Source organism: Eumetopias jubatus, unplaced genomic scaffold (assembly GCF_037043125.1).
Source record: "Eumetopias jubatus isolate StellerSeaLion01/CBP00866 unplaced genomic scaffold, mEumJub1_p1.0 scaffold_4, whole genome shotgun sequence".
In the NCBI taxonomy this organism is placed as follows: Eukaryota; Metazoa; Chordata; class Mammalia; order Carnivora; family Otariidae; genus Eumetopias; species Eumetopias jubatus.
The window spans coordinates 118,543,126-118,558,795 of NW_028274810.1; the positions used below are offsets into that span (position 1 = coordinate 118,543,126).

At 45.2% G+C, this 15,670-nt stretch overlaps 1 protein-coding gene across 1 annotated transcript in view; it reads left to right on the top strand.

The window, feature by feature from the left end:
• Window positions 1-15,670, top strand: part of ADCY8 (adenylate cyclase 8) — a 226,994-nt gene that overhangs the window by 81,964 nt on the left and 129,360 nt on the right. The window contains exons 3-4 of the mRNA XM_028105668.2: window positions 4,092-4,222; window positions 14,255-14,366. Of these exons, the coding sequence (XP_027961469.2) occupies window positions 4,092-4,222; window positions 14,255-14,366 (243 nt within the window). The remainder of the gene's footprint in view (window positions 1-4,091; window positions 4,223-14,254; window positions 14,367-15,670) is intronic.

A 15,670-nucleotide genomic window follows, 5' to 3' on the forward strand; every position in this document is an offset into this window, starting at 1 on the left:
GTCTTTGCATTTCCAGGCAGAACTAAATTTCCTGGTGGTCTTAGACCCCCACCAGGTAGACACGGACGTTATCCGGACTGTCAGCCCCCTCACTGAATCAGCCTAAAGAGCATATACAGACTATGGCTTTCGGAGCCAGCTCAACAACACCTTTTGCACGGCTGGGCTCACACTTAGCTTTCAGAAACAGTAACAGTTCTGGGTGACAGTTCCATAAATTCCCTTTCAGATACAAACTCAACTGCCAGAGTCAAAATTTTGGTAATAAAAATGGAAGAATTTTCATTTTTACAAGTGTGACTGAAGCTTTTCATTGTGTAGTACGATGGCCTTTTTATATTCTGTCTATTCATCCCTCCCCTACTTCCTGTGGAACGTTCCTACTTCAAGAGCTTAAAGCATTTGCACCCAAGTACAATTCGAGTTCTAAAACAATGCTTAAAATAGAGCATGCTTGCCAGTGAAATTCATCAACATTTGGGCTGCGGTTACAGCAAGCTAGACACTAGATCTAATTCTTTTACCAACACTAACTCACTTCATCCTCCAGCCTTGTCAGAGAGGTGCTGTTATGGGGCGCCTGGGTGGTTCAGCCGTTTAGCGTCTGCCTTCGGGCTCGGCTCATGATCCCGGGGTCCTGGGATGGAGCCCTGCATTGGGCTCCTTGCTCAGCAAGGAGGTCTGCTTCTCCCTCTCCCACTCCCCCTGCTTGTGTTCCCTCTCTTGCTGTCTCTCTCTCTGTGTCAAAAAATAAATAAAAATCTTTAAAAATTAAAAAAAAAGGTGCTGTTATGATCAGCTCTGGGTTACAGACAGAGAAACTGTGGTACAGAGAAGCTAAAGGATGTGGCCCAAGTCACAGAGTTAGGAACGGGCCGAGTTAGGTTTCGAAGCCAGAGCCTACCTCCGGGGCAGTGCACGTGACCACCAACCTACACTGCTGCTTCCGCTTACTGACCTTCCCTCCAGGTTCCCTGCTCTCCACCCCTATGGTCAAAGTGGGACCCTTTTCAGGGACACCTATTTATCTTGTACTCATCTATTCCTTCCACAAGTGTGCACTGGCTACTGTTTTGTGCATCTTTGTTTTCTGCCATGTCCCCACTTGGTTGGGACTTACTCTCTCCCCTCTGTATCCAACCTGCCCCTCTCTTAATGGTCACTTCAGTGATGACCACGCTCTTTATTGTGGCCCTGCACCTGACCATGAGCCTGAGGCAAGACTGGATGTTTGACCCAAGCAGACTCCTTCTGCACACACGGTGAGTCTTGAACTGAGCAAGAATCTTCTCAAAATGGCCAAAGAGAGAAGGCATAAGGTACAAGGCATACAAAGATAGAAGGCATAAGAACTCTCAGTAAGGGAGAAGTGAGAGAGCCTTCTTGCTAATTTGTAGGACAAGTAGAAATCCAGGTTCAAGGGCCATAGTCATTAAGGGTCACTGGGTCTTTTTGTTCCCAAGACCCAGCCTCTCAGTTTTGCCCTCAGCTTCCATGAGACACTGCAGTATCCTTAGGATAAAGCCTGAGTTTTCTGAAACTGTGTTGAGTTGGGTATCGATCTGTCACCAGAGGAATCCAGATAAATATGGCTACCCCTTCCTTCTTAAGCCTGTGTTGGGTTCTGGAGGTGGACAGGACACCGCCTTGGCTCTCAAAGGCTTCGTGGTCTAGAGGGGTGACAGACATCCAAACAGGAATTGTAAAACCACTTTAGTGGAAGTAATCAGGGCACGCGGTTGCTTGATTCATTGGAAAAGTAGATTAAAATGGGGAACTATTGAAAAATTATACTTGAACATTTCATTTATGACTTAAACACAAAACAATACATTCATTATCTGGTCTTTTAAAATAAGGCCAAGGCATTTATTTTTAGCTTTGATCTGTTGTTTCTTATTGAGACCATAGCTAATTGTGCATCAGCCAAGACTTCTGGTTCCTTAAAATGGAGCAAGAATTTAAAAGTTCTTGCAATATTATCAGAGTGACTTTTGAATTTTCATCACTTTTCCCATAAACGTTCATGGCCACCTCACCCATGTCTTAATTCGGTGTTGATGTTTTGGTTATTCAGCATTACCAAGTCTTCCTGAAGCATTCAATTCCATTTTCATACAAACAGCAACACTCATTCCTACTTGTTTAAAAATTTTAATTTGCTACCTAATTAAATAGAGTGAACACACTCACAGATAAACCGACATAATTGCATTTGGGAATAAGCCCAGAGGCTCCTGGCCAACATGGGGCTAATATGGAATAGAAGCTGTGGGCATTTAGAGAGCCCCTTATGAGCTGGGGACCTTCAGCCCTGTAAGTGCCCAGCTGACAGGTGTGAGGGAGGGACTGGAAAACGGACCCACTGAGTCAGGTAATCCAGAGTGTCGGTAAGTGGAGGTCAGCCAGGAGAACTGTTACTGCATTCAAGTAGTACAGGAACTGGTTCACAAGTTGGTGGAGGTTGCCATCAGGGCAGAAACAGGCGGGTCAACATGGCATAGGATTCAGGGCGGGTGCTTCACGGAGGATGTCACTTCCGCAGAGCAGTTAGAGAAGGCATCCCCCGGGCAGGTCCAGGACGATCAGAGGAAGGCGTGGCTCATCTGAATAACTGCCTGGTTTAGAACACTTGGGTGGCAAGCCCCTGGACCAGGGATGAGCATATGCCTTCTTCCTGAGACTTGCCACAAATATTTAGGCTCTGCAGATCCGAGTTCCCATCACTTGCTCTGTGCCTGGCTCTGAATCTTGATGCCAAACTGGGTAGAAGCCCGGCCTCTCCTCCTTTACCTTTACAGCTCTAGCAAGGCTCCCAGGACCTCATCGGTGGCTTACAGAGCGGTCTGCCCCAAGTCACTGGGTTCTCTGCCCATGCTGCTAGTGAGAGCTTAGCTCTGACTTACTGTCAGAGTGCTTGTCAAGCTCCTGCCAGCCACATTCGCCTGACCTCTCTGCTACCATGACTGTCACTTCTTGAGCCTGGCATCTCTGAGATGGAGCCTGTCAGCCCCCCCCCCCCACCCGCCAGGGAATTCAGGATTGCATCTGTTTGTTCACTCCTATCTTCATAGCGGCTAACCTACTTGTCTACAGAAGAATCGCAGTAAACGTGTAGAGTGAATGAATGAGTGAATTTCAAAAGAGACCATATCCCCCAGCCTCACTAGCTGCCCCCTGTGCCTGCAGCACGTTCTCTAGCTTTCTATAGGACCGCTCTTTCTGTCCTTTAGCTCCCTGCTTCAGTCACCGGGTGGAGTCCTTCACTGGCCGTTTGCAATGGACAAAGGAGTAAACCACTGAGGCACTCAGCTAAAGTAGCCACCAGCTCCTCTTCATCTCTTCCAGGATCCGTTTATTAGCTCTAGAACACTGGCTCTCCAGAGGCGAGTGCCATGCCTGTTTTGGTTTTCTGCCAATTCTCCACGCCCAGCCCTGCACCTGTCACATGGCACCTTCTCCTTGACATGGTAACTGAATGAATAAATGGATGAATCATGATCCAAGTTCCAGTGAGGGCGAGGAACCATAGGCTTAAGTCTCTGTCATCTGTGTGTTCAGCATTTGTTTAGGAAGCATTTACTGAACTTCTCCTATTTTCAGGCACTCAGTGCCCCTCAAAGCCGTGATTAGCACCTGCTCCCATGCAGCAGGGATGCATGAGCAGGGCCACGGATACCCAGGAAGCTGGAAAATTGTGATAATGAAGACAAAATGGACATGATGCAGGGTCATTTGCAAGAACCACGCTTCTCAGTCTCATGATGAGACAGCTTTCAAGAGCGGAGAAGCCTCATCGTATGAAGCTCCGTGGGCACTTCACTGATAAAGCCCTTTGCATGGGAGCAGAGTTAAGGGGAGCAGAGAGGAGGGAAGGAAGTCATGCCAGGCCTATCGCACGTTTTATTTCATGGAATGCTCACAACAAGTCTGGGAAGTAGATGATTTTATTGCTATTTGCCAAATTAGGAAACTAAGGCACAGACATGACCAAGCTCACCTAATACTACTCGACTATCAGTGATGGAGACAGGGTCTCAGACTTGCTGGTCAGCCTAACAAGCCTGTCCCTCTCCATTGTTTTGTTCCAGGAGCGGCTCGTGCTCTCTGTGCTCCCCCGCTTTGTCGTCCTGGAAATGATCAACGACATGACCAATGTTGAAGACGAGCACTTGCAGCACCAGTTCCATCGGATCTACATCCACCGCTACGAGAACGTCAGGTGAGAACCACGGCACCCTCCCCCCCACCCCGCACCCCGGCTCCGTGCGTGATCTGGGTGTGCACCTCGCTGCTCTCATCACTTCTGTCTGCCTGAATGTCAAAGCCTTTCTTTATTTGGTTGATTAATTCATTAACCTGTGATTATTCATCATAGAGTTCCTTTCCAAATTGAGGCTCAAGAAGAATGTCAGAGAAATGCAATTATATTGGCTTGCCTGCCTTTATATTTTGAGTGGAAAAGCAAAAGTCTTTTACATTATGATTGAAAAAAATAATTCCAAGATGTGATCTAGAGACCTCAGGAGTGATCACATAGCTCCTCTCCTTATATCCCTTATAACTTTCTTCAAAACAATATAAAAAAGGATTACAGCTGATTTTTCTTTTGTGAACGTATTTTTGGCCAACCATCCATCCATCCATCCACCCATCCACTCAACTACCCACCCACCCATTCTTCCATCCACCAACCCACCTACCCAACTATCCACCCACCCATCCATTCACCCGTCTACCCAACTACCCACACACTCATCCATCCATCCACCCACCACCCACTCATCCAGCCATCTACCACCTTTGCACCCACCCACCCTTCCCACCCATCCACTCATCCGTCCTTCACCCATCCATCCATCCATCAGTGCCCCTCTCTGCCGAGCACTACCCTGGACAATATGGTATGTACCGAAAAATTAGAGGTGGGGGCTCCTTGATGAGGCAGGGCAGTTTTAAAATTCCAATTCTACTTCTTCCTTGTGTGTGACCTTGGACAATTTACATAGCTGAATCTTAGGGCCCTTCTCTGTAAAACGGGCATTTTAATAACCACCTTGCAGGGTTGATGGAGATGATGTGAGTGAAGATACATATAAAGCGTAGAATATAGGGATAAGCATATAGCAGAGCATTGGGCATATTGTAGATGGTTTCAGACATGTTTCCTAATTATAAGCAAAAACAACCTAACCCTGGTTGATTTAAAAGAAGTCTGTAGAAAGGCTGAGTAGTGGCTCACAGAGTAATTGGGGAAGGATGGAGAGGCAGGCTCAGCAAATGGGCTAGAATCACAGCAGAACACTAGGCCAGTGAGTACGCTGCCTCCACTGTTTCTGAAGAATCCCCTGCTTGTGCTACCAACTCTGTCGCCTTCCCCAGCACAGCTGCTACCTCTTGGATTCCTCCTGCAGTCCCCCAGGATCTGGAGTAGCTGACTCTTCCTTGCCCCCACTCCCTGTTCCCCTCTTTGCGCTGCGAGTTAACTCGGGCAGATGTGTCTGATTGGCTTAGCGCAGGCACTCACCAGAAGAGCAGATTTTTCATGAGAGGATTAATAAACTAAGAATGTTAAAAAAAAGAAAAGTGCCTGGAAAGCAGATATCTGACCTTTTCAGCTTGTACAGTAGAATTATATCTCCTTCCCACTAAATACCGTAGAGTGAAAATTCCCAAACGGAGAAAAGTTTATATGTTAAATAGCTCTAAAACACCAGTGTACCCTCTTGGTTCCCTTCTTCTTGACATTGGTCAGAGGGAAGAACAACTTTTCCTTCTTACCAGCCTCTCTGGGCATTCACCTGGCATGCTGGGACACTCATTTGAAAGGAAGTCCAGTGGAAAGCATGGTTCTAACCCAGCAGACATATTCGTAGAGATCATTATCAGAGTTTTGTCCAAGAATAGAGCTACACTGGTTTAGATGCCTGGGTTTGCAAAGCAGCCTTTTGTCAAATAGCCACTCCCATAAAAGATAGTCCCAAGATCCATGAATTGGTCCCATCCGTAATGGGAACTCATCAATACCAACTGTAGACAACAGGCTCAGGGAAGCATCTATAATTATAATATATTGTGGGATTCTATTTTTACAGTAAGCAAAGGGTGCAAATGGATCGTAAAAAGAGGAACACCTAGAGAGGGGGGTGGGGTGATAAAAGAAACCTTCCTACAAGAGATGATTCTTATTTGCCTTATTGGAAATTGAGTCCACTTAGTGAAAAATATCAAAGAAAAGGAATCCTACACCGAGGGATTAGTACAAGTGAAGGCTGAACACTAAGCTATATCTGTCTATATCTGTATCTCTATATAATATATACCATATATTTTATGTATATATGATGATATTCTCTGATATTGATGATTATCATTATTATATGAGATATATAGTTATGTAGATATGAAAAGAGTATTATGAAAGTGCCTGTCACCATGGAAAAAGTGATGGTGGGGGAGGAGAATTACCCTTAATAAAGAAAAAAAAAAGGAAAAAATAAACAAGCCTGCACACCCACAACAACATACTCGGGAGCCTTAAGTTCAATAAATGACATGTTTGGCTTTCTTTCCGCACCGATCAGTTTTCAGTGCTTCCCTTAGTCGAGAACAACTAAAGTGACTTCTGCCCTCCCCACCTCACCCATTTATTTTAAACCATTAAACGGAGTTCTTAAGCTTGAGACGGACCCTCTTGCAGAAGTGCACACTGCACTAAATTAGAATTGGGTTTGCTGCCCTGCATTTCTCAACGGCCTCAGCCCACGGCAAAGAAGCCGTTCCTAACAGCAGAGTCTGCAGACCCCTGCTGCCACATTGGGCCTCTCTGGCCATCACAGAGGCGGGGCGGGGGGAGGGGGGTGGTGGGCGGGATGCCCACCGCTCCCTCTGGTATAGGGAAATGGAATTCTGGGAGGGGTGGTGGGGTCCCTCCAGCCACTGCAAGGTTGCTAGTTACTAAAATAAGACCAGAGATGAGAAAAGCAGAGGAGGATGGTCCTTAGCCCATGTCTGAGAACAAAGCCAGACCGGCTGCTCTGCCCTGTTCCCCAGCCCCTAGAGCACACCCACTGCAGTGGAGGGAACATTTTTAAAATTATTTCCAATCCTGTGTCTATCTCTTCAGGGCAACCCACCTAGTTCATTCTTTCTTCTCTGTTGCTTATATTATTGTCTGTTGTTTTGTGACCCTTCCCTAAAAACAGTCTGCTGTAAATGTCTGACTCTTGATTATATTTCCTACGATTCTTGGCCTCCTGTTGTGTATATAGGCATCCGCATGTCGGTTCAGTGTGTCTGGTAAGGCGTGCACGCGGCCCTTCCTGTGCCCAGGGGACTGGGAGCCAATGGATTAGGCTTCTCATTCCAGAACACATTCTCTGAGCCACTTCTACTGCTAGACTTTGGCTGCATCATTTCATCTTTTGGGACCTCATTTTCCTAATCTAAAAGCTGCACTGTTTGCAATGGACAATTTGGATTCTCATGTTGATTTCAGCTCTGTGCATCTGAGAGTTCCCTGGATTCTCTCTGGAGACCTACTTGGCCACTTGATGTTTTACTGGAAGCCTTTTGGGCTTCTAGTACACCCCCCCCCCGCCCAATTCTCTTTATTTCTCCTATTTTTTCCCATATATTTAAGACGCTTACATTATTCAGAGTAATACTGTCTGCTCTAACAAATCACTTCTCAATTGCATTGATTTAAATTCAATAACATTTTTTCACACAACTGCCCACTGCTGATGTTCCTGGTCAGCGGGTGACTCAGGGACAGAGGCCCCTGAGTTTTATATCTGTGTCCTCCCCTGAACTCAGGGATTTTGGCATTTGGCTCTTGGAGGAAAAAAGGGTAGAAAAGGCACACCTGCTTCTTCACCACCTTGGCCCAGAGATAACACATATCGCTTCTGTTCAGATTGCATTGATGAGACCCATGATCCCATGGCCCTACCCAGACATGAGAAGAAAACAGAATCCCTAGCTCAGCGGCCTTTCCTAGTGACATGGGAACATGGATTTGGAGGATGGTTCGCTTCTCTCCCAGAGCTCCCTTCCCCTTCCTCTCGCCCAGCCCCACGCCATTGGCACACTTGCTGGCGCACAGTTTGGATCTACTCAGGAGGCAGATTTGTCTTTACCTCTCCCAGTGTTAGATAGTTCAGTGAACCTTCATCGGGGATCAGAAAATCCTCAATTTTAGAGGCTTACTCAGTCTACTCACTTTCTGGGCTGGCTGATCTCTCCAGTCAGCCCTGTCCACATGGGTAGCCACCACATTGGCCATGTAGACCAGAGTTTCATGTACAAGCAAAATGCAAGTGAATGGGCCCAGAGAACCTGTTGGCTTTTGAGACCTATCTGCATGACAATCTATTAAACGCTCTCTGACTCCCAAAAATTTCCCCAAGGAGTTACATATCCTCCACTTATCAAGAACTATGTTGTGATTTAAAAGTTACCCACTTGTAGGTAATGGTACAGAGTTGCTTCAGTGATCTCTTCTTTATTATCAAGAAAATGGAAGCTCAGAGAGGCTAAATAAACTTTCCAAGGACACGCAGTTTAGGAAGAAGAGTCTACCCAGGGCCCATGTTCCTAACGATTCTTTAGAACCGTGCTAAGGCTTCCTTGAAGTCTCTCCATTTGCAGAACAGCTATTAGGTAACAACACTTATTTTTAGCCAAATAAACAACATACATAAGCAAATTAGATTTGAAAATTAACATGGCCTCTTCAGTACATTCCTAAATGAATACACTCCAAGATGATTATCATGGAAGGTTCCAAGTTCATACCTAGAATCAAGAGACCTGACCTGGAGCTCACCACATGGGGGGTAGTAGAATGAGCAATGCAGAGAGGGCAGAGCCCTGGTTTCTGTTTTCCTCTTTTAGTCAACAAACTCTCATTGCATAACTATGACTTAAACAGGTGCTCCTCATCTTGAATGTGCACATGAATCACTAGAGGCTCCTTTATTTTTTTTTTTAAGGATTTCATTTATCTATTTCAGAGAGAGAGCGAGCACGCAGGAGTGGTGGGGGGGGAGGGCAGAGGCAGAAGAGACTCCCTGCTGAGCAGGGAGCCCAACTCAGGGCTTGATCCCAGGACCCTGGGATCATGACGTGAGCCGAAGGGAGACACTTAACCAACTGAGCCACCCAGGCACCCCTAAGGGCTCCTTTTTTAAAAATTTAATTTAATTTTATTATGTTAGTCACCATACAGTACATCATTAGTTTTTGATGTAGTGATCCATGATTCATTGTTTTCATATAATACCCAGTGCTCTATAAAGTATATGCCCTCCTTAATACCCATCACCAGGCTGACCCATCCCCCCAGCCCGCTCCCCTCTAAAACCCTCAGTTTGTTTCCCGGGGTCCATAGTCTCTCATGGTTCATCTCTCCCTCTGATCCCCCCCCTTCATATTTCCCTTCCTTCTCCTAATGTCCTCCAAGCTATTCCTTATGTTCCACAAATAAGTGAAACCGTATGATAATTGACTTTCTCAGCTTGACTTATTTCACTGAGCATAATCTCCTCCAGTCCCATCCATGTGGATGTAAAAGTTGGGTATTCATCCTTTCTGATGGCTGAGTAATATTCCATTGTATATATGGACCACATCTTCTTTATCCATTCATCTGTTGAAGGGCATCTCGGCTCTTTCCACAGTTTGGCTATTGCAGACATTGCTGCTCTGAACATTGGGGTGCATATGGCTAAGGGCTCCTTTTAAAGCGGATTCTGATCCAATGAGTCTGGGGTGGGGCCTGAGATTCTGCGTTTCTGACCAGATCCCAGGAGATGCCAGTGGGGGCCTTTGACCACATTCTGAGAAGAAAAAGACTTCATTCTGAAGATTTCTGTTGATTCAGTTCAGGAAGCAGGTCAAGAGGCCACCGTGTGCTAGACAGTTGGGATACAGAAGTGACTTTCTTCCTGTCTTTTAGTTAATAGGTGGAGCACACTTAGTCTTCAATGATTGTGTTGTCGAGTGTTAAGTGTCATGACAGAGGGGCCACAGGCTGGGTAGAAAGCTGGAGTAGGAATGACTAGCTGTGCTTGGGAGAATTCCCTATAAAAGCAGGGTCTCTACGTAGGAGTGGGTTCTTGGAGGACAAGTAGGAGTTTCATAGGTAGCAGCAGGAAAGAGAACTATGCCAGGGAGCAGGTACATCATGTTCAGATGCTGTTGCATGAAGTACGGTGTGTTCAGAAGATCACAAGAGATTTGATGATATTGGATCACTGAGCACATCTGAAACTTTTTTGACCTTTGGTTTCTGCAAATCCATTTTTTTTCAATAGGTTGATGCCCCATAAGGGCTGCGATGGTTCTTTCTGCTCACCACTGTCATTCCACCGCCTGGCACAAGTAGGCATTCCATTAATTAGCTGTTGAATGAATGAATGAATGGACCGTCCTTGGAATAGACAGATAGATATCAATAGTTTTGGGTGAATGGGTTGGACTAGATGATCTATGGGCCCTTCCACTTACACCTGCCATGGCAATGACCATCCTTACTTCAGAGGTAGCACACCAGAGTGATAAAGAGTACAGATTCCAGAGCCAGGCTGCCTGGTTCAAATCCTAGCTTTTCGTGTCCATGGGCAAGTTACTCAGGTCTCCATGTCCTTATCTGTAAAATGGAGATGGTCACAGTAGGTCCCACCTCATGGAATGTTATGAGGAACGAACGAGTTAATACATGTGGAACTTAGGACAGTCCACAGTAGCTCCTCTGTAAATGTTGCTGCTCCTCTTATTCCCGTTTGTGTCAAGTCAGGAATTCTTTCAGCTGCAGGTAACGAATGATCTAATTACTTTCTCCTCTGATACCTCTCTCCTCTCGTTCTCTCTCAAATGCAATCATTCAGTTCTAGTACATTTTTGTAGAATAATGAAAAGAGCTAACACACTTACGGAACACTTACTATGCCAAGTACTGTGCTAAGCATTTGCTACTCACCAATGAGACAGATACTAGAATTATCTCCTGCTCGCAAATCAAAGGCTTAGAGAAATTCGGGAAGTTACCCGAAGTCCTGGTATTCGTAAGTGGTGAGCTGGGCTCTGAACTCTGATCTGTCCAGACTCAAATCCTATGCACTTGGTCCTATGCACTTGGCGGATGCTGTGCCACCAGAACACAGGACAGTGACCGTGTAGTGACTTGCCCGGAGGAAACTGTATACACTAGAAATCTAAAGGCATCAGGCCCATGCTTAAACCCCATCACTGGCTTTCCATCACTTTCAGGACAAAGTCTGTATTCTTGAACCTGGCTTACCAGCCCATTGCCAACATTGCCCTGCTCCACATCTCTAACTCACACACACTCTCTGTCTCCCCTCTTCTTTTCCCCACCCCATTGCTCAGTGCTACCCTCTGACCAGCTGCCCCTGAATTCTTACAGAGCTTCGGTACATTTGCCCCACTTCCACCAGACCCTAAGAGGTGCCGATTGCTCTGCTCAGACCCCCCATCCTACTCACTTTACCATCTGTCTAGACACATGGGTCCTTCAAAACTCAGCTGAGACTTTGTTGCATCGGGAAACTCTTGATCCCCTGTGACTGGTCATCCCCCAGTGTGTCCTTCTGTCAGAGTACAGCGGTCCCCCTGTTATCCGTGGTTGCAGTTTCCCACGGTTAACTGCAGTCCAGAAGCAGATGACCCGCCTCTGACTTAATGTCAGAAGGTAAACGGTAGCTTCACACTGGAGTGCAGTGCCTGGGTCATGCCGTCACTCACCCCTCGCTTCATCTCATTACGTGGGCATTTTATCATCTCTCATCACAAGAACAGTGGGTACAGATGTTTTCAGAGAGACCACATTCACATAACTTTACGGTATATTGCTACAATTGTTCTATTTTATTACTATTGTTGTTAATCTCTTGCTGTGCCTAATTTAGAAATTAAACTTTTTTTTTTAAAGAAATTAAGCTCTATCATAGGTATGCATGTATGGGGGAAAAAATAGTCTCTATAGAATTCAGTACTATCTGCAGGTTTAGGAATCCCCTGGGGGGTCTTAGAATGGATCCTCCTGCCCCACCCACCATCCTTGGGTAAGGAGGGGGCTGCTGTAGTCATCTCCTGTGTTGTTTCTGTCTTTCTCCTTGACTGGCCTACCTCAGTCCCTACACTGTGAGCATCTTGAGGATACACACTGCATCTTTTTTATCATTTAATCCAACTTCCTAGTACAATGTGTAGCTAGACACATGGTAGATGCACAAATATTTGTTAAAATAATGAAGGCATTACATAATTAATTCATGCAATAGTTGTTGCTGTTTTTTTTAAACCGGGGCCTGATTCCTAATCGGTCCACAAATGGGCTTCAGGGAAGGTGCAAATGCCTTGAAATGAAGTACAAAATTGTGAATACTCGTGCATTTTTAGGAGAGAGAATTCATAGCCTCTGTCAGATTCTTAAAAGGGTTTATAATGGAGATAAATTTAAGAACCACTGAATACTGAGGTTAGTAACCAACGTAAGTCAACACACATTCCACAATGTCTTCTGGCTAATTAACCTATCGCATTCAAACTAAGTTACACTGATTGTAAGACTCGCCATTACTTTATGCAACACTAAGAAAAATAAAAATGAAAAGTTTGAAACACTGCTAAGATGGTATCCTAGCTTCAAAGATGATACAATATGAAAAGTGCCTCTGCTCTTTTTTATGTTCTTCTTCTTTTTTTAATTTTAATTCCGATATAGTTAACACACAGTGTTATATTAGTTTCAGGTATACAATATAGTGATTCAATAATTCTATACATGATTCAGGGCTCATCACAGTAAATGCACTCTGAATCCCCTTCACCTATTTCCCCCATCGCCCACCCACCTCCCCTCTGGTGACCACCAGTTTGTTCTCTATGGTTAAGAGTCTGTTTCTTGGTTTGTCTCTCTCTTTTCCCCTTTGCTCATTTTTTTGTTTGTTTGTTTCTTAAATTCAACATATGAGTGAGATCATATGGTATTGGTCTTTCTCTGACTGACATATTTCACTTAGCATTTCTAGCTCCATCCATGTCATTGCAAATGGCAAGATTTTGCTCTTTTTAAAGGCTGAATAATGTTCTATTGCGTATATATACCACATCTTTATCCAGTCATCGACTGATGGACACTTGGGCTGCTTCCATATTTTGGTTATTGTAAATAATACTGCAAAAATAATAATTTTTTCAAATTAATGTTTTCATATTCTTTGGATAATTACCCAGTAGTGGAATTACTGGATCATTTAATTTTTTGAGGACTCCATCCTGTTTTCCACAGTGGCTGCACCAGTTTGCATTCCTACCAGCAGGGCACGAGGCTTCTTTTTGCTCCACACAGAGGGACCTCTGCTCTTGCCTGGGTCCCTGAGCTGGTGCGGAGAGGTGGGGTGGGGAGGCAGTGCCCTACAGTTTAAGTGGACAACCCCAACTCTGCCACGTATTACGAGGGGACTGTTAGGCATGTCTCCTTGCGTCTCTGAGCCCCAGTTTGCTCATCTTCACGGTGGAGTGGCATTCCTACATACTCGCTGGGTGGATGAACTAAGGCAGTGCTCATACAATGCCTTGCTTTCAGAGGGCTTTCAAGGACTACCCCCTTCCCTTACTTTCCTCATCCTTTATGCCTAACATATGCAGAGCTAAGGCCTGACCTCACTTAAATCCTTAGTCAGTGTGAGAGTTTTAGGCAATGAACTATTCTGCCTGAGTCTCCCAGCTCTGCTACCTATTCCCATAATTTTTGAAAAATGCCACTTTCTATTTGCCTGCAATTTTAGGTATGTCATTTGCTGGAGATAATGAGATTTTTTTTTTTTATTCTTTGTTCTCCTGTGTCCATTTCACGCTATGTTCACAGCATCTGCATTGTTGTTCACTGTGAAAACAGGTAATTCATAAAGCTTCATGTTGCTTTCCACAAATTGATCTGTTCATAGTGACAAATTCCCTTTGGGGTTGTTTGCATTGCCCACACTCCATTGGCCCTGCACAGGAAGAAGGGTTTTCCCTTGCCCCCTTGCCCTTCCTGAACCCCTGGGTGAACTCTGTCTGCTGAGATATTTGTTAAATACTGACACATTCCTCCTGACTCCCATGGCAGGGAGAACTAGAATCTCAGACCACGGCTGGTTATTTGGATGGTGTTGATGTCTTCCAGGATGGAGTAAAATATTAATATGCTTTCTCCTCACCCTGTCCCTCCCCTGTTGTCTAGTATTCTTTTTGCAGATGTTAAAGGATTTACCAACCTCTCCACGACCTTGTCCGCCCAGGAGCTGGTCCGGATGCTCAACGAGCTCTTTGCCAGATTTGATCGACTGGCCCATGTGAGTTGAATTTAATTCCCTTCTAGTCTTTTGTGGGAGTGAGGGACTGCATGTGGAATTAGGGAGAGGAAGACTCAGGCTTCATCACCAATGATCTCCTGTCCTGCTTCCTCTTCCCTGGTGTGGACCCTCAAGCCCCGCACCTTCTGGGAACCGATATTAGTTATTTACAGACCTCGGACGGGAGGTTTGTCAGATTAATTTTCCCAACTGAGAGATAGCCGGTTGAGTGACAGTTAAGTCAAAGCCCTTTTTTTCTGTTTTCTGCCCCTTCCCCCTCATTACTTCCCTCTTCGTGTGGCCAGGTGCCATCCAGCTGCAGCCTGAGTTTAGTTCAGGCAGTGATGGCTGCCTGCAGCCTTCCAGCCAACTCCAGCCATCTGAAACAAATTAGCCTGTTCTTTAGAGCCAGTAATCCACTGGACCGCCATTTTGTTTGACCTAGCCTAACTGCTTTGTTTTTAGCCAACAGAACACTATCTTTATTTTTCAGCTGGCTCGAGAGAACAGGCTAAAGGAGATGGACATTTGCTCTCAAAACACAGATTGTTAGTCCTAAAGCATACAAGTTGCAGAAGAATATCATTGTCACACTGTATTTTAGAGTGGGCTTTAGGTTCAAACAGGCATCGGGCTTCCTGCTCAGTGGAGAGCCTTAATTTCCTTCTTTGTAAAGTGTGTTTCTGTCAGTGCCAACTTCACAGGGCTCTTGAGAGAATCCCATGCAATCATATCAAGTGGCAGTTCATTTTTCAGAGTGTCCAAAAGTCCGAATTTAAGGCTGCCTCCCTCCAGCGAGAGCCATTCATACTTGCATCTGAGGACCTGCTAGGTGTTGTGCACTGTGCTATGGGTCAGGAGTGTGGGAATAACAAAAACATACTTTGTCCTTCCTGGAATTAATTCTAGCCAGGAACAAACACATCAATAAATGATCAATGCACAATGTGTTGTGTGTATTGAGGGTGAGTCTGGGATGCTGTGGGAAGGCAGACTCCACACATAACCCTGGCATCAGAGAAGACTTTCCGGAGAAAGTGACCCTAGACTGAGTCTTAAAAATGGGAAAAGAAATACAATTGAATACTATTCAGCAACAAAAAGGAGTAAACCACTGAGGCACACAGCAATATCAGTGAATCTCCAAAGCAGTATGCCAAGTGAAGGAAGCCAGACGGAAAAGCCTAGATAACTTTATGATTCCGTTTATAAGACATTCTAGAAAAGGCAAAATTATAAGGACAGAAAAGAGATAAATGGTGGCCAGGAGTTGGAGGTGGACAGAGAGGATTGATTGCACAGAA